This window comes from Parasteatoda tepidariorum, chromosome 6, assembly GCF_043381705.1.
Source record: "Parasteatoda tepidariorum isolate YZ-2023 chromosome 6, CAS_Ptep_4.0, whole genome shotgun sequence".
Taxonomy (NCBI): domain Eukaryota; kingdom Metazoa; phylum Arthropoda; class Arachnida; order Araneae; family Theridiidae; genus Parasteatoda; species Parasteatoda tepidariorum.
The window spans coordinates 87,001,301-87,024,786 of NC_092209.1; the positions used below are offsets into that span (position 1 = coordinate 87,001,301).

The 23,486-nt window shown below is 27.5% G+C and overlaps 1 protein-coding gene across 3 annotated transcripts; it reads right to left on the reverse strand.

Annotated features, from left to right (window-relative positions):
* LOC107448919 (ATP-dependent DNA helicase DDX31) lies at positions 1-21,623 on the reverse strand. 3 transcript variants are annotated; one of them, XM_016064290.4, is made up of 16 exons: positions 21,035-21,623; positions 17,311-17,534; positions 14,906-14,981; positions 13,273-13,387; positions 12,405-12,514; positions 12,276-12,317; positions 10,935-10,999; positions 8,918-9,037; positions 7,291-7,388; positions 6,838-7,169; positions 5,977-6,036; positions 4,262-4,452; positions 3,520-3,595; positions 1,632-1,722; positions 1,301-1,481; positions 1-226 (listed from the first exon to the last, which is right to left on the reverse strand). In XM_016064290.4, exons 1-16 carry the CDS (start codon positions 21,131-21,133, stop codon positions 103-105), a joined length of 2,004 nt encoding a protein of 667 aa, XP_015919776.2. In that variant the 5' UTR covers positions 21,134-21,623; the 3' UTR covers positions 1-102. The 3 variants fall into 3 exon arrangements, with proteins under 3 accessions (XP_015919776.2, XP_042902622.1, XP_042902623.1); XM_043046688.2 differs by lacking the exon at positions 17,311-17,534 and having other exon boundaries at positions 21,035-21,329; XM_043046689.2 differs by lacking the exons at positions 17,311-17,534; positions 21,035-21,623 and adding an exon at positions 16,384-16,546.
* Positions 21,624-23,486: the final 1,863 nt, after the last annotated feature.

Sequence of the window (23,486 nt, forward strand, 5' to 3'; positions counted from 1 at the left end):
TTTCTTTTCAGTACAACAGAATTTTTATTTTGCAACAAAATAAGTTATAAACATATTTTAAAAATTAAAGTTTATATACATATTGGTTAATATAGCTTAAAACTAATTCTTTTTCCTTTTCTTTTTTTGTTGTCCTGAACCAGAAGAAATAAATGATAAACCACTATCAAATTCAGAAACAGTAGCCTGAAACTTCCTTTTCATGGGTTTTGATTTCTCAGAACTTCTGTAATAAAGCATTGGAATAAAATTATTAAAAAATAAAATCATAAAAATTTAAATTCTAGGAATATCTACATGTGCAGAACTTTTTCATGTAAATTATTACGTACTATTTTGAAATTACACAGTTTGATAAACGAATTAAGAAACATTGAGAATTAAATTAAAAACAACACCATTAAGATCATGTTAAATGTCAGAAGGAAAATGGATGAGCTTAAAATGATAATTGAGTTTTTAAAATGGGAATTAATGAGTTAAAAATAGTTATTACTTGAACATTTTGAAACTCCATAAAGTCATCAACATTTAAAAATATTAAGATTTCTTAGATTTTTTTTTTAATTACATACTAAAAAAATAGCTTTTCTTGGTAGATGTTAAAGAATACACATAAATCAGAAACTAAAAAGGCCAGGCATTTGGAGGAATGCAAAAAACTGAAATAAAATTTAAGCGAATAATTTAAACTTTTCGATATTTAAACAAAATAGTTTTTATAAACTTCATATGCGGTTGTTAAACTTTGTTCTGAATATAATTTGATGTTGAGAGTGAAAATTATTCATTCATTATGTTTTATTTTTTGGAATAAAAGTAACTAACAATATATTTAAAAAAAAATGGCCATTTTCAGATTAACTGAAAAAAAAAAGAAAATATTTAAAATTAAACAGTGATTACATTTTTAGCATGCAACGTAATTAACAATTATACTGGTTATTAATTTTCTTATGATAGGACATTTAATGCATAAAACTTTTATTGATTACTAAATTTAGGTAACTTCAAATTTTTCAGTGATTGATAAATAAAATAGATTTTTAATTCCTATATTTTTTAATTTTATGTACAATTAAATTAAAAGTTTTAAAAATACATTTTGTTTCTGCTATAGAAGTGCTATTTTTATCCTGTTTCTCTTATTTTTCAAAATAGGAAACAAAATTTATGAGAACAAAACTTATGGAGACTTTCTCAAAGATGTTAATTCTATTGATTATTATATTTACAGCACTATAAAGAAACCTGTACTATAAAGAAATTTATTTTAATATTTAATCAAAATTTTAAGTACCTGTCAAAACCTGAGCGTTTCCCATTATGTTTCTTTGGAGGCACTGATCCACGTAAATTAGAAGGAGCCTCCCTTAAACAAAAACTCTTTGCCACATGTCCTAAATGAAGAGCTTTAAATGGCAAAACATGTCGAAGTCCTTTTGGATATGATGCATAAGACTGAATATAGCTTGCAAAAGCTAAAAGATAATAAATATATCAGACAGAATGAAAAATTATCATCAATATAAAAAATATCAATCATTAAGTAGTTGAGAAGAAAATATTATAAGTATATTTAGAGCACTATTATAGTTGCATGCAATAAAAAGTAAGAAAAAATATCTCACCATCTTTTGCACAGGCATGCAACTCTTTTTCCTCATGAACTTCTTTTTCATATCTTGTCTGCAATGCAGTGGCACAGTCCTCTGCAGTAACCTTTAGAAAAATAAACAATTAATTGTTATTACATTTTACTTAATTACTTTGGTGAATAAATTTGATTAAAATTTTAATAATTTTATTAATGAGTCAATATTACGTAGATGTGCCAAGTAAATTTATATTTTTCCACTAAGATAGGCCACTTAAGTAAATGGTTTTTTTTTTAAAGGCATTTTCAGGTTGGTCTATGTCTATTTACATTTTTGAAAAGATATTAAAAAAACCGGCCAGTTGTAATAACATTTTAACTTAGGTCTCCTAAGATTGCTACCAGAAGTACAGGAGGATATACATTTTTGTTTCTGTTTTTACTACACTGCATTAGTTCTTTCGCTTATCAGCCCATTGAGTATTTAATTCCCTTTAAAAAATACTCGAGACTAAAAAAAAGGATCTTCTTCTTCTTCTTCTTCCTTATCCCCAAAATTAGCAGGGCTAAACTATGTCCATGAAATTCATCACCCGGAGGAAGTCGGCCACCATAAGTGTGTTATTAAGAATGTCCCTTTAAGTTAAATTTAAACTATAGTTTTGTTAAAGCGTAGCTCTCACCATTACAACAGCTACCAAAATAGCACAAAAAATATAGCAGGGTGGGTAGCTAAATCTTTCAACAAAAAAATAAGTACCTTTACTTATAAATACAAAAAATAGATACTTTTTCAACCCTCAAAAATATTTTTAAGCACTGTATACATTAATAAAATGATAAATAATTTTCATGATCATGATAAAATAACCAGTTTCTGACAAAGAACTCTTTTCTTCATATTAACTATTTTAAAAAGATCAAGAGGTTTTTCGGTTCGATATCAGGCGGCGGAAAATGACGCCTGAAATTCGAAAAATGAAGCAGAGTTGCACATGAAGTGCAAAAATCTCAGTGAACCCAGCTCAGTATACGCTCATGCAGACTCAAAAGTATTTCATCAAACAAGTAAAATGATTAGCGCTTCCATACGCTACAGACAGACGATACACCGAAATGCGTTGTGTTTGAATGAATTGTGAAAACGTTGAATAGAAGAATGTGAAAAGCTTTTGCATAGTACGTGGAGAAAATCGACATGGTAAAGAAAAAAATATAATTTTCAAAAATGGAAAATTAAGCACTATTTAAAAACACCGAATGAAAAAAGCCCATTTAAGTACTTTTAAAAAATTAAGATCAAAAATAAGCACCTTTAATTTTTAAAAACAATTCTTTGTGTTTTTAATTGTATTTGAGCATATGGATAAAAATTTTGAACATTTGTATCAATTTTGTATACTCAAATATGAATGATTGCAGACTTAATGTGATTCAATGACACTCAATTCGTCTATGCTATGAAGACTAATTTTAAAAGCACTCAAAAATAAAATAGAAAATTGATTTATCTAAAAAACACTCAAGAGGAAATAAGAAAGAAAACATATCTCCTGTGAAGAAAGGGTTAACTTAGTGTGACATATAAAGAGAGCTGATAAACACAAATAATGCTACATAAAAAGAAATCATCACACTTCATTACTATAATGAAAACCCTTCATCAGTGTCTAAACACAGTGTAAAAAAAGAAAACAAAGAGATGCATAAGAAAATTATAAAATAGGTTCAAAGGAAAATATGTTGTATATCCAGGTCATGCTCATTCTCTTCCTTTAATGTTTAATCTCTTGATTCTTAGTTGTAACTAAGTACTAGTTTTTTTTTTTTTTTTTTTTTTTTTTTTTTTTTTTACATTATTTAGGTTTATTCACAAAACATATTTTTTTAAAAACTAAACATGAGACAAAATTATAACAAACCTTAGACCTGAAATTAAACAAATCTGATATCAACAACAGTGGTTGCAAGAACTTGTCAGTTGTAACTTCTTCAAAACTAAAATATAAACAAAGACAGTTTTAATTATAAAAAAAATATTAATAACAATATATTGTATTATTTTTACTGAATGAAATAATTTTAAAAAATTATTCCAATGTAAATACTATAACATTTTCATCACCAGTTATTTTTTATTTTATTGAGAAATTTTAGAAAAAAATATTGAATTTAAATAACTTTTTTAATAATTTGTTTTATTACTTGTTTTAGCTACAATAACTAATAAATAACTTGCAAAGACATACTGGGATGACATTACTTTCCAATCTAATTCAACTTAAGCATTAAATTAAGATATGCATTATCATAAAAAATATCTTAAATAAATAATGAGAAGTTTATGAAATATCTTCAGCAAAATTATCTTTAAGAACTGCAAAATAAAATTATAGAAGGAAATGCAGAATAATTTGATAACTTCATGGTTAATTTAATGTAATGTTTTCATTTCAAAGGTGTGTTTATATATATTTTGAAGGTGTATTTATATTACTAAATTATAGCAGTTATATAATTATAGCAGTAATAGTACTTTATTATATCAAAAATTACTTACACCTTTGAACAAAGAGCTAAGCAATAATATTTTGTTATAGAAAAATTAATGAATTAAAAATTAATTAAATCTCATTTCATAACCTCATATAAATCTTGACTCACTTAATTCTATGTTCTGCAAGGAGATGTGAAAATTTAGCTTCAGATGGTAGTAAAAACAACAAAGAGTTTCCCCGTTTCCCAATTCGAGCTGTACGACCAATACGATGAACATAAATTTCAGGAGATGAAGGAGCTGAATACTGTACAATCCAGTCTATGTAAGGTAAATCAAGTCCTCTAGCTGCAACATCCTGATTGGGAAAAAAAAGTTGATTATGCATAAACAAATAATTAAATACAGTTACAAAAACGTGATAACCCTAAAATTTTAAGAGATGAAATTCATGCTTGAATTTTATAAATTATTATCTATAATTTAAATTTTAACTGGCTAGTTTTTATGAACATAGTTAATATATTCTTAAAATAAAATAATAAAACTAGATTTTATTAATTTGTTCATGAGCTTTTAAAAACGCAACATTATCATCAGACTAGAATTAATTTTCATTTTTAATGACTGTAGCATAAATCTTTACTACAATTGTTAAAAGACTACCAATATGTTCAACGTTCTGATAAAACTACCAATAAAATGAAGTTTAAATCAAATACTCAGTGGATTAACAAGCTCTATACCTCTACTTCCAGCTGCAAAATCCTGACTGAAAAAAAAAAATTCAGATGATAACCTTGAAATTGTAATAGAATTAAATGCAATAATTGCATTAAACTAGAATTCAATTTCAAAAAAAAAAAAAAAAAAAAAACATTTTTTTAATTTAACAATCACTTTGTTAATAACTCTTTCTAAACACTGTTCAAGTTTCAATAAGAGTTTTATATTTCCCTATTTCATATGGCTTTAGTTTAATTCTACAAAGCATAGCTGACTAAAAAAATTTATAGAGAATAAATAAGATGCTTTGTATCAGTTTTCTAAACTAATTTTAATATTGGCAAACCATTTTATTTTAAAAATTTAGTACAGACATATGATCTTTCTATCTTGCATCCTGATAAATAACTTTTTCAAATAAAATTTAAAAAAATTACAAGAAATTTCTAAGAATTCACTTTTTTGAAGACCAAAGTGGTTTTAAATGACACTTCAGTGAATTTGAGTAAAGTACCTTTGAAGTAAGAAATGTATTCTGAAAATAAGAAATGAAGATTATTTTTATTTTATTTCTTAATTTTAAGCTTCCCATTAAGAGAATTTTATTAATCCTGAAAACTCATTTAAAATGTTTACAACATAAAATGCCAAGAGGGGACCCAAAATAGAAGCTTTTAATTATTATTTTTCAACTTGTTGCTAAATGCACTTGAAATCTGCTTCCACTCCAAAAACACATGATACCTATTTAGAACTTTCATCCAAAGTTTGATGACATGACCAAATAAATCAATGTAGTACAATAAAACTAAATTAAAATAAAAAATTTCTTCAAATTTGTTTTCCCATGATGTCATTTAAAAGCATTTTCACTAAAATCTTCAATTGTGAGCAATTACACCAACAAGTGTTGTAATTAATGTCATACTGCTGCAGAAAAGTAAAAGATAACAATCGAAACAAATTATTCTAAAAAAGAAAAAAGTGATTTTGGAAAAAATCAATTTGATCACTCATCAAATAAATAGTTTAAACTTCAGCAACTTTGTAAAAAAAATCACAATAAATAAAAGTTTACGCTTACAATATAAAAAGTAATTGGTGGTTAATAAAGGGCTAAAGTATTTAAATAACTGGAGAAAATATATTTCATTACCGTGCAAAGTAAAACACCTTCCTTTTCTTTCTTGAATATATTGAATATCTCTGTCCTTTCCTGTAAAGATATGAGCATTTTTGTAACACATTAAATCATACAAGCAACATATTTAAGTTAGCTTTTATATGCAAGTAATTTAAACTAGATATATTCCTAATAAAATTGGGGTTACTTTCTTTTAGATATTAAAAGAAAGAATAGCTCAATTTATTAATTAAATAAAAATGAAAAATTTCATTCAAACTCAATTTATTAATTAAATAAAAATGAAAAAGAAATTTCATATGCAAAAAAATTCTGCAATTTGCAATAAAAGAATATTGTGGCTAAAGCTATGGAAAAGTAAACAAGTGTAGTGTGACAAATTTAGAATAAAAAATAAAGTATTAATTTCATTTTTATGAAAAAGCCATAAATTTAAATATAAAACATATATTTGTAGCTGTTGCAAGTTTTTAAAATTTCAATTCTCTAAGTAAAAAAAAAATAAGAAAAAATAAGAAAATTAATTTATAACAGCAAAATATACTAATAATATACTAATAATTTACATATACTAATAATTTTTACCAATAATCTTTTCATTTTTAATTAGTTGCCAACATTATTAATAATTTATTATTAATTTAAAAAAAAAAAAGAAAACCAGAAGAGAAATATAATGCATATATGCAGTTGTATTTATAATAAATTTAATGTAAATACATTTTATACGGTAAAATTTTACTGTTTCATTTTATACAGTAAAATAAAATTAATCTATTTCTGAATAATATATCTACTCTCATTGTTGAAAAGTATAAAATAAAAGCACATAATTGAAAGAGCAACATAATAAAAAGATATATAAAAAAATACCTCTTGTTTCATGCTTCCCTGAAGCCTAAAAAATTTACATTTATGTCCTTTGTTCAATAACAAAGGTGCAAGAACACCAGTAAAGAGATTATAATGAAAATCAACAGTGTTTTGAGAAGACATGAAAATAAGAGCTTTCATACTGCTCTTCATGCAGTTGTCAATGATAAAACCAGATAATGATGCTAAACGTAACTTTGATGGTACTACAACAAGGAATTGTTTCAAATTTGATGGGATTGCAAAGTCTTCAAAATGAGTAGGATTCATTCCAGAAGCAACATCAATGCGCTTTGGATCCGAAAGACTCATATCAGCCAAATTTTCAACTTCTATATAAAAAAAAAAGAAAATAATCAAAAACTAGACAAAATGATACAAAGTGTAACTGAATGTTTAAAAGCAGCTCAGCACATAAAATAATTTGAGGGAGGAAAATTAAGTATACAATACCTTTCGTTAAAGTGGCAGACAGTAACACAGAATTTCGTTCTTTATTACATTTTGACAATATTCTTCTCACTGAGTCTTTAAAGCCTTCTTCTAATAATCTAACAAATTAAATAAAGTAATAAATATGCTTTCAGTAAACAAATGTTTTATCTGAAAAACTGTTAGAGTTTTCGGCATGAGTAGCATGCATAATGACACAAATTGTAGCAATTAAATATTTTTGTTATGACATTTTCACATAGAAAAAAATAATCAGTTGCAAAGTAACAAAAATTATGTAAAAAGAGACGTAAGTTCCAAAAGAACTACTATTATTAGTTTATTTAAAGTGGATAAATTAAAAGAAACAAAATTGTAATCAATCACTATTCTAAAATAACACACCAGAGAATATATTAGGACAAAATATTTTTTTAATTAATAATTTGTACAATAAAAAATTGGTTCAAACTTAAATCAATACTAACCAAACAAACTTATTACTATCAATTTAGAAATTGCAAATAGTTTTTTAGAATGCAAAGAGTTCCTAAGTATTACTAAGTATTTTTGCAGGCAAAGGGAGTGCCATTTTGTGGGACAGAATTTCAGAGATTTAAAAACCAATTTTGTTGATAAATAAATCCATAAGAAATTGTCTCTTTCTAAAATGGATTTGTAATTTTTCCTATTCACAATTCTTTTTTGTTCAATTTATTTGTTTAATTATATACACAATTAATTTTTGGAATAATGTTACACCAAATCAATTTTTGAAACAGTGCTAATAAATATTAATGTATTTGTGCTACTTAAATATTATTTTGTTCCAAAATATTTGTTTGTTAATGATCCTATGCTTTGTTGCAGTTCTATGTTCTGTTGCCATTTCAGTATTTGATCCAATATGTATGTGAGCAAAAAACTTAAGCTAACATGTAGATGCAAAAGTTAGATTATAGGAGGTATATAAAAATATTAATAATGGCAGAAATTTTTTTTTAATGAAGGTTCATTATTTATTCCAATACACTACATCAATAAACAAGATATCTGTTATTAATATAATTATGATAAGTTAAGATAATTACTTTTAATAATCAAACTAAACAATGCTGATGCATAAAAAAAATGTTATAGTTATGAAATTTTATTACAAAAAGCAAAACAGCTACTTCAGAGGCAAAGACGACGACAGTAAATATGACAGTAGACGATGAAAAAGTATATATGCATGATGGCAAAAAAGAAAAGTTTTAACTATCAGATTTCTTTAGAAGAACCTAACCAAAATAACTACCTCCAACTGTTATTTGTTGGTCATAGAAAATACTCAGTTCTACGTAACTCAAGTATGACACAATTCACTAGAAACTAATTCATAATAAATAATGTCAAAATCATATTAATTGTAAGCCAATATTTTAATGCTTAATGTAAGCCAATAGTAATGCTTTAAAACTTGAACTTATTTCATAATTATCTTGTAATCAAATAACTAGAACTAGTGGAATATTTAAAAAAGAAAAACCAAAAACAATTATAAACACAAAGCTGGACACACTTAAAGAACTTAAAAATGAAAATATATTCTTAATAGAAAACATGCAAAGAGCAATCAATTGGTATATTATTTAAAAAATCTTACTTATCAGCTTCATCTATAACAAGCCAAGATATTTTTTCTAATGATAAACATGAAGTTTTATCTAAATGGTCTAGAAGACGTCCAGGCGTGCATATAAGAATATTAATACCTTTCCTCAATCTTAAAGAACAAAAATATATAATCAAGCATTATGAATTTAAACAAAAAAATAATTATAAATGAATATAAAGCCTGAATTAAATATTAGAACTCCATAACATGTTCAGCGTTTTAACAAGTATTATTTCTCATTCATAAAGCCAATTACAGTCAAACCTCATTTACAGCGAAAACGCTTAACGTGAAATATCGCTTTACATGAAGCACATGTTTGGTCCCGTGAGTCAGAAATCAATTATTGTTGCATTTTACATGCTTAACATGAAATTTTCAAGCTTATTATCGTTTAACATGAAATGAAACTGGGTACATCAGAGATAAAAAGCATGTGAATAAAATCCCAATCATTCACTTTTTGAGGAATGCTATTTCAATTTTCTTCCTTTGTTAGAGTAGCATATGGGCAAATAAATAAAATAGTAAAAATAAAATAGCTTAATAAAGTAGTTAAAATTTTTAAACTTATTTTGTTTGTTTCATAATAGTATTATTTGCATACATCAATGGAATACAGTTTGTATTAAAAATACGTAATAAATTATTTTCATGATGTATCCGATAAAACAAAATTATGTTAACATGAAATAATTATGATAGTCCCGCCGATTTCGCGTTAATGAGGTTCAACTGTAACTCTTACGCCCAAATAAGATGATTTACAAAAGAAGATTTAAAATTATGAGTGATGGATTAATTCATTTTTAAAATTTAAAAATTATTCATTACCTAAAAGTTCTGACAAAATTAAACCATAAGTATGATTGTTGAAAGAAGAAATTATCTGATATTTTTTCTCAATAAATAGTTTTTTTCTGTACATAAAAGTTATGCAAAACACTGTCATTTTTATGCACAAAAGTAAAATTTATAAAATCAAAGAGAGAAAATTTTTTTTTCCTAATAAATTTTTTTCTTATCAATATATAATAGAGTAAATACATTGAAAAAACTCATTACTCCTCTTTTTTCGTACTTGAGTAGTGGTCATCACATTAAAAAAAAAGAGGGAAAAAAAGGATTTTCAAAAATTGTGAGATTTACGGTAAAAACTGAAAAAAGATTGATGACAAAATCACAGGTATTTACAGCGAAATCATGGGAATCGGATGTCTCAATAAATTAACTAAATGTACGTTTTGAGAGTCAAGAGTTATAATAAATAATATCCAATTAAAAATATCACACTTTAAAAATATACAAAAATTAGCTACAAGAAAATTTATTTAAAAAATAATAATATTATCGCCACAAATGAGAATATTCAGGTTTTAATTTTTTGTATCATAATGATATTGGGATTTTAAAATTATGTGAAAATCAACAGAATAACTTTAAGAAAAAGAAAAGCGATCAAAAGGCTGCATGTATTTAGAGCAAATTAAGCATGTCAAAAAGTATTTACTTAAATTAATAGATTATTTTTTTCTCAAAGTTAATCTAAAGTTTGGTTTTTCTCTAACAAATTATTATTGTACATGAAGGAGAACTTAGGAAGCAAAAATAAGAGGGTACTGGTAAAGGTGAAATCTTGTTAATGAGATTTCGCATAAACATCAAAATTTCAATTTTAGACCAGCATTCAAGAAAATTTGGTTGAAATATAAATCATTGAATTGTGAAAATCAACAAATCTAAAAACAGGCAAATGAATATAATTATACCTATCAAAAATTACAAACCACACATTTTTATTTATAATTTTTACCTTTTTCTTTTGGTTCAAAAATTTGTACATAGCAAGTACACCCTACATTAGATTTTTACTTTACTACAAAACTAACAGTTAAATGCATGTATACCAGTCAGTGAATAAGTTTTTAGATTAAAAGCATGACACCAAGCATTTTTTATAACATATCAATATTTAACAATATTCAATAAAAAATATATAGACTACCTTGCTTTTTCAGATTTCTTTTTCTCACCGCCAATTAAGTACCCAGGTACAATCCAAGTAAATGCCTGGAATGTTGACAATGTCAAATAAATATTATTAAATAACAAATCAACAATGGAAAAAAAATAATTAGAACTAATAAAAAATCATTTTTCAATGCTTGACAGCTCAAAGACAACAATGCATATGCATCAAGATGAGATTTCAAGAAAAGTTACTTGATAACTATTTTCTTTCTATTGCTAATGCTATGAAGATTAAAATAGAATTTTAAGAAACTGATAAAACAAAATTTATTTCAGAAAAAAAAAAGATTTTTACAAATGGCAAATATATAAATATCTCAATTTTGAATTTTTTGTCGCTTATGCTGATCTTTCTATTACTCGGCAGTGTACTTAAATTGCAATTTAATATTGATGTTAGAATAGAATTAGTGAAATTACACAAAAATTAATCATTAAAAAAAGATAATTTATCATTATCTAATAGTATGAAGGAAAATGAGAGGGAAAAAACGATTTGGCTAAATCCAAAGAAAATCTAGAGCATAAAATTTACTACGAACTACAATGAATGCCCTATTACAAGACTAAGAATTATAATAATTGTATTTTAAGCATGCAAGATGTTGTCACTATGCTATCAGACATCGTAGGAGGCAAAAGAAAAAACAGGAAATTTGTTGGAGCAGTATGCATATACCTGTCTACTTTTTAAAAAACGGGCTGTGACGTGTGTGTCTAAATTCATATTCTTGGCCATTGATGACGCCACTGAAAAACAGGAAACACACCTTCCTCCTAAAACTCGATTGGTTTTACCAAGCAGGCTTGGTGGTTGGAAAGTGGCATTAGAAACAACACTTTTCAAAAAATTGAGAAAAAAAAGAGAGTATAATTTGCTCTACTTAAGAATAATAAAAGCAAATTTTATTCAAACTAATAATAAACAATGGTTTATCACTAACTATTGGCAAATAAACTTTAACAGTAATGCATCTTCATTACTGATGGCTTTTTGTTTTAAACAATAGTTGTTTCAGAAACTTATCAGCAGTAAAACCCAAACTTACTTTATCGACAGAGTTAAAAGTAAATCTTGGTCTCTAAAATCTATTTTAAACAGTGTAAAAATGATTACAAAGACTTGGACACACACAAAAATCAGGATAAAAAAAATTAAAAAAATCACGGCAAATAAGGACAATTATAAACCCAACAATATTTTGTTCAAAAACAATATCACAAATAAACTGAAAAGGCAAATTAAAATTTTATTATAATAATATTATAAAACAAACAAGAACAAACTTAAAGAAAAAATTAAAAAAAAACTTACTTTTGTTAAGGTGGAAAAAGTTTCATAAGACTGAATTGCAAGCTAAAAAGAAGAAAAAAAATTTAGAAGGCCTTACAACAACAAGATATACATAATTTTTTTTTTTTTAATTTGTCACAATTGTATTACCTCTCGAGTAGGTGTTATAACCAAAGCATGTACACCATCAGAGCGCTTTATTTTGGGTTCCATTTCTTGGAACTTTTGAATTATTGGAATGGCATATGCCAATGTTTTACCTAAAATAAAAATTAATAAGTCAGTTAAAAGAATAATTTTCGATGAGCATTACACTAAACTGTGAATTTTACATTTATGGGTTATTAAATTTATTAGAGAATTTTAAAAATATTTGATAAAACAAAAATGACCATAACACGAACTTTGTCTTATTACTAATGCAGCAAGCTGTAACTGAATATCACAGTGGGGAAAAAAATATGTGAGCAGAATAACACTGTTTCGAAGGTAATATAGTACAAAACTGTTTTCAAAATAATACAGTACAAAAAAATAGATCAGTACTAAATTGTTTGCATGATAAAGGAACAAAAAGGAGAATATGATAGTTGAAAACTCACAATGTGCTTAACAATATGCTCAATACTAAACTAGTGTGGGATAACATTTGGTAATTAATATTTTCCTTTATAAAATTGAAAAAAATAAAATACTGAATATCGAAAAACTGTGCTTTTATAAAAAAAATTTTAAAAAAGTGGTAAATTAAGCATTTAACTTAGTTTTATTTTCTTCTTTTTTTTAATTCAGTTACTCAAATATCTGAATACTAGCAGATATCTGGACTACTCACATTGGCTAAGTAAAATTTTAATTTTCCAAGTGCTGAATAAAGGTAATGGAAAATTGTTGTTGAATGTGAAAATTAGCCTAGAAACAAATTTTTAACAGAACTTCAAATCTCAAAACATTTAAATTTCCCATCTAAATTGACGATTTTTTTTTAAAAAATAAAATACAATGTTTTGTTTCATACCAGATCCAGTACATGATTTTACAAGAGCATCATCCCCTTCTAATAAAACTGGAATTGTGTTTTCTTGCACTTTTGTCATTCTAACAATATCCATTCTACTCTTCAAACAAGAAATCTAAAAATAAAAGACACAAATTCCAATGAAATTTTGTAGAGGTACTTTACATTAACAATGCCTTCTTTCTTCTTTTTTCTTTAAGGCAATAACCTTTTATTAAAAATTATAATATTTTAATCAAAGTCAGACAAGATTTTACTTTTGCACTTAACATTATTGTTACACTTAAAAATGAGGTTCAATAAGGTTTGTTACATTTAAAACACTGGTTTTAAACACCTATTTAAAACATAGAATAATTACATGTTTTAACATAAAGAATATTTTTCTTTTGGTGTCTATATAAAAAAAAAGGACAAAAATATGCATCAAATAAAAATAATTTAAAATAACAATATCATTTTTTTAATTTGGGCATTTAGATTTTTGAGTTCAATAAAATGAAATCTATAGTATATACAGTAGGGAACCGATTATCCGGAACGATCGGGACCATCGCTATTCCGGATAACTGATTTTTCCGGTTTTCTGAATCGCTACAAAAAGCCGTTTTTTTATTGTTAAATCAAACTAAAAAAAAAATTTTTTTTACGCAAGACTGNCAAGAAATCTAAAAATAAAAGACACAAATTCGAATGAAATTTTGTAGAGGTACTTTACATTAGCAATGCCTTCTTTCTTCTTTTTTCTTTAAGGCAATAACCTTTTATTAAAAATTATAATATTTTACTTTTGCACTTAACATTATTGTTACAGTTGAAAATGAGGTTCAATAAGGTTTGTTACATTTAAAACACTGGTTTTAAACACATATTTAAAACATAGAATAATTACATGTTTTAACATAAAGAATATTTTTCTTTTGGTGTCTATATAAAAAAAAAGGACAAAAATATACATCAAATAAAAATAATTTAAAATAACAATATTTTTTTAATTTGTGCATTTAGATTTTTGAGTTCAATAAAATGAAATCTATAGTATATATTTTTAAAAAAATGGTTAACCCTTTTACTTGCTCAACGTTTGGAATCATATAAAATAAACATCTGACACAGGCATTTTAAAAACAATAATGGAAGTTTATTAAAAACACAGAGTAATGAATTCAAGTTTAACTGATTTTAACAACTAAAATATGTAAAACAGAATATCAGCAACAAATAATTCTGCATTACTTATATTGATACTGCATTACTTATATTTAGTATATAATTTACTTTATATGAAATAATGATGGTATCTCTATAATAACTACTTATGTCAAAATCTATCGCTTTGAAGGTAATTTATGTAAAAATGTTTTCTAAGTTCTTAAGTCATCATATTTTATTGGTTTAGAATAAAATAATTAATCTCGATTAAAATAAGTTTAAAAATGACTGCTATGTGGACATTAAAATATAATTCTCATAAAATCTATTCAAATATTATATGTCAATTGGAATAGACAAGAAAATCACTAATTATATTCAGATTTTGATTATATCTCATAGTAGAAGAGTTTAAAAAAACAAGGCATAAAAAATAAAATGGTTTAAAATTATCCATTTTGATACAATAAATTTTGCTTACCAGATGTGGATGAAGATTCATTTCTTCAAAAGTCTTAGCAGAAAATAATGGCTCAGACAATGAACTCTGTTTTCTTCTACAAGAGGTAAAGAAAAAATATACATTATTTTATTACCTTTTATAAGAATATTATTTTATTACCATTGGTGCATAAGAACCAATCTGTAAAGACTGGTTATGTGGTGTGCCTTAAAAAAATTTTATTTCACATTTTATAACCAGTATTGAGCATACAACAAATTCAACACTTTTAATTTTGTACTCAGTCCAGATTGCAAGAGAACTCCTGGATCAAGTATTGGGAGAAATTTGCCTTCGTGGAGGGCTTTTGGGTGGAATTAACCCGCATTTGCGTTTGCTTGGAGATAAATATCGTGAAACCCTCCCAAGGTTAGCTTGACATGGATTCTAACCCATGAGGGGAAGTAGGATACATATAATAAAGAATGAGAAATGCATAACAACCTATGACTAGAAATATCATAGTACAACACCAAACGCATGACTTCTTATGCACCAATGAAACGCAACTGTGCACCCGGCTGTATGATGTCGTTTCTGTTAAGCGCCCTTCAAGCTCACTACATTTCTCTTTGCCGAGAGCTTTCAAAACTATTGTCCTACTGCATATTATGAATCAGTGGAATCTGTAATTGATCTTGAGGCAAGGCTGACCTGGTATGTTGCTACAATAAGAGAAACAAGTGTGTGCTTCAGTAGCTGGCAGTTAATGTTAGGTTGGTATCACCCCCGCAAAGCTGCTAATGGAGCACCGTTAGTGAAACTCTATTTCAAATATTTATATCTTGCCAGACTTAGCAAAACCATTAATTCAGGTAATAAAAACCAAAATATACGGTATTTAAATTATTTTCCGCACATATGGTATGTTATCATTGTGATATATTAGTGAAAAATATCCGCCAGTGTTAATAAAAAAATATTTATTGAAGCGGTGCGTTTGTGCACCTTTGGTCAAAAATGGGTTAATCTTTAAAACAAACTGATAATCAAAAAAAAAAATTCTTTTTATATTTAAAAAAAAAAATCATATAACTTTACCTTTTTATTGAACAAATATTTTACAAGATTTAGATAAAAATGTGCTGTTTGATTAGAGTTCATATTTCTGTTGTTTTTTTTTCGCTCAGCTGTTTTTAAAATACAAAAATTATGTTTAACTCAGTTTTTTGAAGCTCTTTCTCCAAGAAAAATAAACACGAAAAAACATAAAAATAAAAAATATTGAAGAAACAAATAAGTAATTGGCTCATTGTAACAATCATTAAAATGGAGACGAAGCTTAAAATGAAGCTCTTTCTCCAAGAAAAGAAACACAAAAAAAATGTAAAAAATATTGACAAAACAAATAAGTAATCGGCTCATTGTAACAGTCATTAAAATGGAGACGTTGAGATAAATATAGTATGCCATTTGTACTCACAATGTCCAATAAAGGTTAACAATTAATTACTCACTTGTTCTTTCAGATCTTCTACCTCCTTGACCAACTTCTTCGGACATTTCCAATCATGGGTTGTTTTGCATCTTTTTATATATCCTATCTCCCTTACAATTTTTGTTTTTGTTCCCCCAACCCAGCATAACAACAAAAATATTTCCTATCTTTATGCAAGCAATTAAAAAATGTAGGTAACAATTAACTAAGAAGAAAACTAATACTAAAATGCAGGCAAATATTAATATGTGAAAGATAAATTGCACATTAAAAAGAATACTCGACACTAACTACTCTGTNGCTTAAAAGGTAGTTCTGGAAACATTTAAAAGAAGTTTTTCTTTATTTCACTTAAATATAGCAATTTATCTTAAGTAAATTTTAAAATACAAAAAAACTCATTTTACACACTGTAGAAAAAAATTTGCTGTACTTTTTACACTCCACAGTGTCTCAGTGCTATTTAAAAAAAAAATGGAGAGAAATTTATATTAGCAAACTAGACAACTTAATCAAAGTTGAGACTACATAAAAAAATAATTAAATTTTTTAGTCATTATCAATTTTCTAAAATCAGGGGTAAGTCTAGCTTTTTCTGAGGGGTACCTACTTTGTAAAAATTTAGACATAATTTGAGAAAATGAAAAATTATAACAAAAAATATGGTAAAAATACGGAGTTATCGCTTTTTATTGGATACAAAAATAAAATTTTAAGATGAAGTATTTTGTGAAACTACCGTTTTTCCTAAAGTTGAATTTGTGAAGGTACTGCTAATCGGTAGTAAATTTGGCCTGGATATACCCCTGAAAATGCTCAAAAACTGAAAGAATTTTAGAACAAACATGGAGAAATTGGAAATATTCAGTAGAGTTGGTAACTAAAATAATAACAGATAGCACTAAAAATTATGATCAAACAATAACTTAAAATAAAATTTACACACACAACTAAAGGATGTACTTCTGGATTACTCTTAAATAAAGATGAAAATGCCTTTCCATGAGGAACTGCTCTTTGTTTAACATTTGTTGAATCTGATCCTTTTTCAGGATGAACTGTTTTCTGTTTGAAGGTTTGAAAATTTTTCTTAGGAGGTTGAGGTGACATTTCTGTGTTTTTCTTAGGAAACAATTGTTGGATATTGGATGACTGAGGAAGAGGAACATCCTAAAGATAATACAAAAAGAAACTGAGAAATCAAATTTTTTTAAAGAAATTTTAATTATAGATAACTATAAAATAATATACAATTATGCTTAAAAAATATTTAATTAAGAAATAGTAGCAGTACTTTAACTATGTTGCAACGGAACTGTACAACTGGCGTCGGTCTGGGAATCATCCCTGAGGATAATCTGAGGACACATCATCACAATTTTGATCCTCTGTAGAGGGGATGCCTCCCCCACTTAATTAAAGAAATTTTAAATGCAAAAAGCTTTAAAATGATATTAATTATGCTTATAAAAAATTTTCATTATATTCTTATAAGTTTCTTTAAAGTAATTTAATAGATGTAAGGCTAGAGAAGACATGAGCTCAATAGCCTAACATTAAATTGCCAGTTTAAAATAATTTTACCCTATGTTTTACAATTTTAAGATGATGGGATAAATTTGTAAATAACTTTATTCTTATTAAGTCAATTTATTATTATAATAATGGTATTTTTTTATCGCTAAAGTATGGTTAAGTTGGAACAGTTTTAAGAAATAAAAGCAGAAATATATAGGTAACACTTCATAGTTACAAAGTTAAGTATCTCCAGTAATCTGGAAACTGCTTTAAAATCCGAACTAATATCCATGGAAGAATTTGAATTTTTCCTCATAAACAGGAAACAGAACTCATTACACAATCGAACCACTTGAACCTTCTTCTTAGATACCAAGTCAGAGGAAAATATTTGCATTTAAACTGAAATATTTAAAAGGCTCTACACAGTGCAAGATTATAAAATCATTGCAATATTTATATCCTTTATCTCAGTGTTCCCCAAACTTATGACTTTTGTGTATCCTTTCTAAATTTTTCGTTACGCTGTGTACCACTTATAAAAAACTTATGTACAATAGGGAACCGATTATCCGGAACGATCAGGACCATCGCTATTCCGGGTAACTGATTTTTCCGGTTTTCTGAATCGCTACAAAAAGTAGTTTTTTTATTTTTAAACCCAACTAAAAAAATATATATATTTGGAAATTATCTTAAAAAGAAGAAAAAACGATGAAGTAATACACTAATGATTATTTCCAAAATGATGGTAAGGTGAACATCTTTCAAAAAAGAAAAAAAAAATCCTGAAATCTTAAGAGAAAAAATAATAAATTTTAAAAATGGCGGGAAAATTTATTGAATTTCATTCCCAGAGTTCCCACTCTATGATGAGATTGAAATTCAAGGACTTTCCAGGACNAAGAAGAAAAAACGATGAAGTAATACACTAATGATTATTTCCAAAATGATGGTAAGGTGAACATCTTTCAAAAAATGAAAAAAAAATCCTGAAATCTTATGAGGAAAAAAAAAATTTTTTAAAAAAATGGCGGGAAAATTTATTGAATTTCGCTCCGGTTTTTTGGATTTCCAGTTTTCTGATTTCCGGATAACAGGTTCTGTACTGTATTTTTTACTATAAAAAAATTGCACATAAGTTAAAAATCATAACTGGCTGTTGATACCACTAATTATTAACTGTTAACTGTGCAAAAAATAGCCAATAGAAAAATATGTAATCGTAAATTTTCATAGGAAGCTTTATTTTTAAATTAATTTTTTTTAAAAATTTTGTCTGTTGCAAGATATTTCGCATAAAAACACGTACCCCCACTACACTGTTCCAGTACCCCTGTGGGTACACGTACCACACTTTGGGAAACACTGCTAACAAATTTATGGCACAGGCTATAAGTTGTCTCATACCTATGTGAGTAACAAATTTATTTCACAAGACTTTGCTAGAAGAGAAACCAAGACGTAAATTATAAACCAATTACATTACATTGCTCATCGCCTATTAGAACCATGTCAGTTCTGGGAATATTTGATATTAAAAAGCAGCTGATTTCTTAAACCGGACTTTGAAACAATAATTTCAAAGTTAAACTTTGCAAGTACACTATATCTATATTGATTTCTACAATTATTATAGGGGAAATTCCCATATCTAAAATCATCAGGACTTCAATATGTCCGGAAAAAAGACTTTTCCGAATAATAGGTCTTCAAGGTAAACAAACATCAAAACATCCTGCCTCAATAAAAAATGGACCATAATTAAGGTCAATTTTAATCAAAGTAAATGCTTGCGTCTTCTTGAATGGTTGCGCAACTTTAATACAGATTTTTATATTGTTTTAAAAATCTCGATATTTAATATGCCATTATAACATACTATCGCACTTCTTAATCCACTCAATTAACAATGATTCCACAGTGAATCTGTATAGTTAAAATAAACATTTTCTTGGAAGTTATTAAAATGGATTTTCACTTGTTTTTTGAAATCTCAATGTTATTATGATATTATTCCATTCGGCAAACTTCGAATTTATATTTTGCACTAATTTATTTACAATTTACCCACAATTCCACGGTATTTACAATCGCTTTTTTATCAGTTATTGCTACAAATTTTGATAGTTTTTAAATACTACGTTATCATACATGGGGAAATTTTGAATCGAAAATTGCAGAATTAATTTTTGCTGCACTCGATTTGTGACAAACTTATTGTCCGCGTGATTATGTCGACCACATTTTTGACAGTATTCGCATTTTCAATGCATTTCCACAGTTTTTAAAATTTCAATTTCATTGTTAATATAATATTATTATAATCTCTAAAGCTAAGTTTAATAAAGTTGAAAATTTGAATGGTTTTAAATAACACTTTCTACCTCTTTACAGTTTAATTTTAACAAGCACAAACCATAATGCTAATATTGATTGAATACAGAAACAGGGTGCATAGCCAAATTATTTAACACAAAATAAGCACCTTTTAAGCATTTTTCAAGTACTCTAATAATATTTTTAAGCACTTTAAAAGAATATCATAACTAGGCAGGGTTGGAAATTTTTTGACAATTGACGGTTTTATCTTGTTTTAACCGTCATATGAAAATTAAAAAAAACCTTTTGGTATTGTTTTTGGCAATTGTCAAAAATCATGAAATTTTGAATCATGTAAACGAATGTTGCTTTCATACGCTACGGACTGACAATACGCTGAAATAGATTGGGGTTAAATTAATTGTGATAACGTTGAATAGAACAATGTAAAAAGTACGATTTTGCATAATTTGTAGCGCAAATCAACATGTTAAAAGAAAAATCTCAATTTGGAAATAGGAAAATTAAGCACTTCGTAAAAAAAAACAATGAAAAAAGCACCTTTAAGGACTTTTAAAAAACGAAATTTGAAAATAAGCCAGTTCAACCACTTTTTAAAAACGCTATGTACCCTGAGAAAACTGCACATGTAAGAAATTATGATGGAAATCTCATTAAAAATAATAATAAATAAATAAACATAAATATACTCTGAAATCATTCCATTAAAATCAAGAGATTTAAAAGTGTCACAAAAACAAAAGACTCCGATTTGTTTATCAAAGTGGGAAATTAAAATGTACTACTTGGAAGAGATTAAAATATTTTACTTTAGAATATTGTTGATCAATCTTTTTCTTTCGCTTTTTAGGAGGGCCAGACGTTAGATTTAACATAAAGTTGGAGGGCTCATTAAAATTAGAATCCATAATTTTCACTCTCTTGTCATAAATCGAAAGTTCACAAATTCAAGGATCAGCACAGGTTCTTTAACTTTCAATTCGTGATAGTTTTTAGTAAATTCAGGAAAAAGTTTTATTCTGATTTTTGAAACTTCACATCCATGCGGTTTTGCTTTATTTACACTTTTTTATTCAAAAACATTTCTGATTAACTATTTCTGTCAACTCTTTACTCTGCAACTAACCAGAAAATAATTTATTAAAAATGACAAATTTTAAAACTGAGCAAATTTAAACAAAACATTTTTTAAAAGATTTTTCTCACTGAATGGAACTTTTTCGCATGGAAAAGAGAACCCAATTAGGGAGTTTTTCATTTTCCGACAATCTAGTTATCATTTGCCTACGATAAAATTGCATGCAGCACAAATTGTCCCCTATAATTTCACACATTTAAGTCCCGCAGTGGATTGATCGTTAAGACACAGTTCCCAGAAGGATCACCGAAGTCAAGCATCACTGGCTGCGGTCAGTGTGCGGGTGGGTGACCACTTGGATCAGTCTGCGTAGGGACCGAGGGTGTGCGGTATTGGTCCTCGTTGAACTGTTCTACAGTAAAGTGCTTGCCTTCGCGTGCTGGTCGTCGAGCTACCGAAGCGGGGGCTTCATTCCCTCTGCAGAAGATCAAAATTGTAATGGCATGTCTTCGCATCATCCTCATGGATGTTTCCCAGACCGTCGCCAATAGCCCATTGTGCAGCTATAGTGCGACGTAAATTAACAACAACAACACATTTAAGACAATGGAAAATCGGTTGATAGTACAAGGCAGTTAAAAAAAATTGCGTTGTATGAAAGTTGTTATTGTTGTGGATAATTTACGCCGCACTAGAGCTGCACGATGGGCTATTGGCGACGGTCTGAGAAACACCCTTGAGGATGATCTGAAGACATGCCATCACAATTTTGATCCTCTGCAGAGGGGTGGCACCCCCGCTTCGGTATCCCGATGACCTGCAAGCGAAGTCGAGGACTTTACGATATATCAGTTTAACGAGGACCAATACCGCACGTCCTCGGTCCCTCCACAGACTGATCCAAGTGGTCACCCACCCGCACACTGAACGTAGCCAGTGATGCTTGACTTCGGAGATCTGCTGGGAACCGTGTCTTAGCGTTGTATGAAAGAGAAATATGGACGCGAGGATCCATTCCTACTAAATGACTCACACTGCCTGCAACTGCCCTGAACATACTCACAATCAACGTAATCCTCAGATTGAAGGGCTGATGGTGGCAGTAATAATTTGGCCTCTGCACCATGCACCCTAACTGATCTGAAGCTTGGAAATCAAAATTTTAACGAAATCGGTCGAATTGTTCCTGAGAAACTGAATTTCAAGAAAGTCATACTTTTAAAATTTCATTTCTCAAAAATCATTCAACCATTTTCGGTAAAATTTTCTATTTTGCCATTTAAAATTGCATTCTTAAAAATGATGCAAAAAGTTGTAAACCCTTAAGGTCCAAAATTGTTTTGACTGTTAATGAAAAAAACATTTGAAAATAATAAATATTTACTAAAAGTTATATTTAGCAAGCAATTATTCTAAATTAAACAATTTCTATAATTTTACTCAATTTTTTTTTCTATTCGCTTAAAAGGTTCTCGAGATATGGTGAAATACGCAAGAAGTAGAATTAACATAAAGGGGTTCAAACTTCGGGCCGCTCTCCTGATCAAACTATTGTAACTATATTTTCCCGATTGCGGCTACCCCCAAAATTTTGAGGATCAAAAATCCGAATCCGTTGGGGGGGAAATGCATATTTATTCAGAGAAGTACGTTTTTGCGTCAGATTTCGTAATTTAAAATATTGTTTGCACTAATTAATTGACATCTTTGAGGTGATCTCCTTGAATCTTTAAATTTGAGTCCAAAAGCGTGAAGATCCGATCATTTGATTAAAAGTTATTCAAGGCGGTTCGTTTCTTTTTTGCTCACTGTACCTATTTACACGACTTATATTATTATCTAAACAAGTGAAACATTGTTTCTTTTATATGTTTTTACGTTGAATCGAATGAGACTGTACACTAGCCAATAAAATGAATAGTTCAAAATTTGAAATTGTTTTTATGCAAAAAAAGTACTCTACTTTTGACATAACTTAACGCTCTTTTCACTTTATCTATCTGAACCTGAGAGGTATTATTCCGATGACTTTTTTTTTAAATACTGAATAGGGCGCTGTAAAATTCGAGTTTATATGAGCAATAATTTTGAAGTTATAATAAAGGTTTTCTTCTTAATGCTATTCAAAAATAGAACTTTTTATACAAAAAAAAATAATCCATTTCAGCTTTTGAAATACAAGC

What these genes read in the sequence shown, in the direction of transcription:
- LOC107448919 (XM_016064290.4), bottom strand. Translation starts at nt 21,133, where the DNA reads ATGGATTCTAATTTTAATGAGCCCTCCAACTTTATGTTAAATCTAACG. An exon ending in AGGGAAGCATGAAACAAGAG is followed by an intron (nt 6,037 to 6,837) that starts GTATTTTTTTAT and finishes ATATCTTTACAG; the next exon opens with GAAAGGACAGAGATATTCAA. An exon ending in AAGGTGTTTTACTTTGCACG is followed by an intron (nt 4,453 to 5,976) that starts GTAATGAAATAT and finishes TTTCCCAATCAG; the next exon opens with GATGTTGCAGCTAGAGGACT.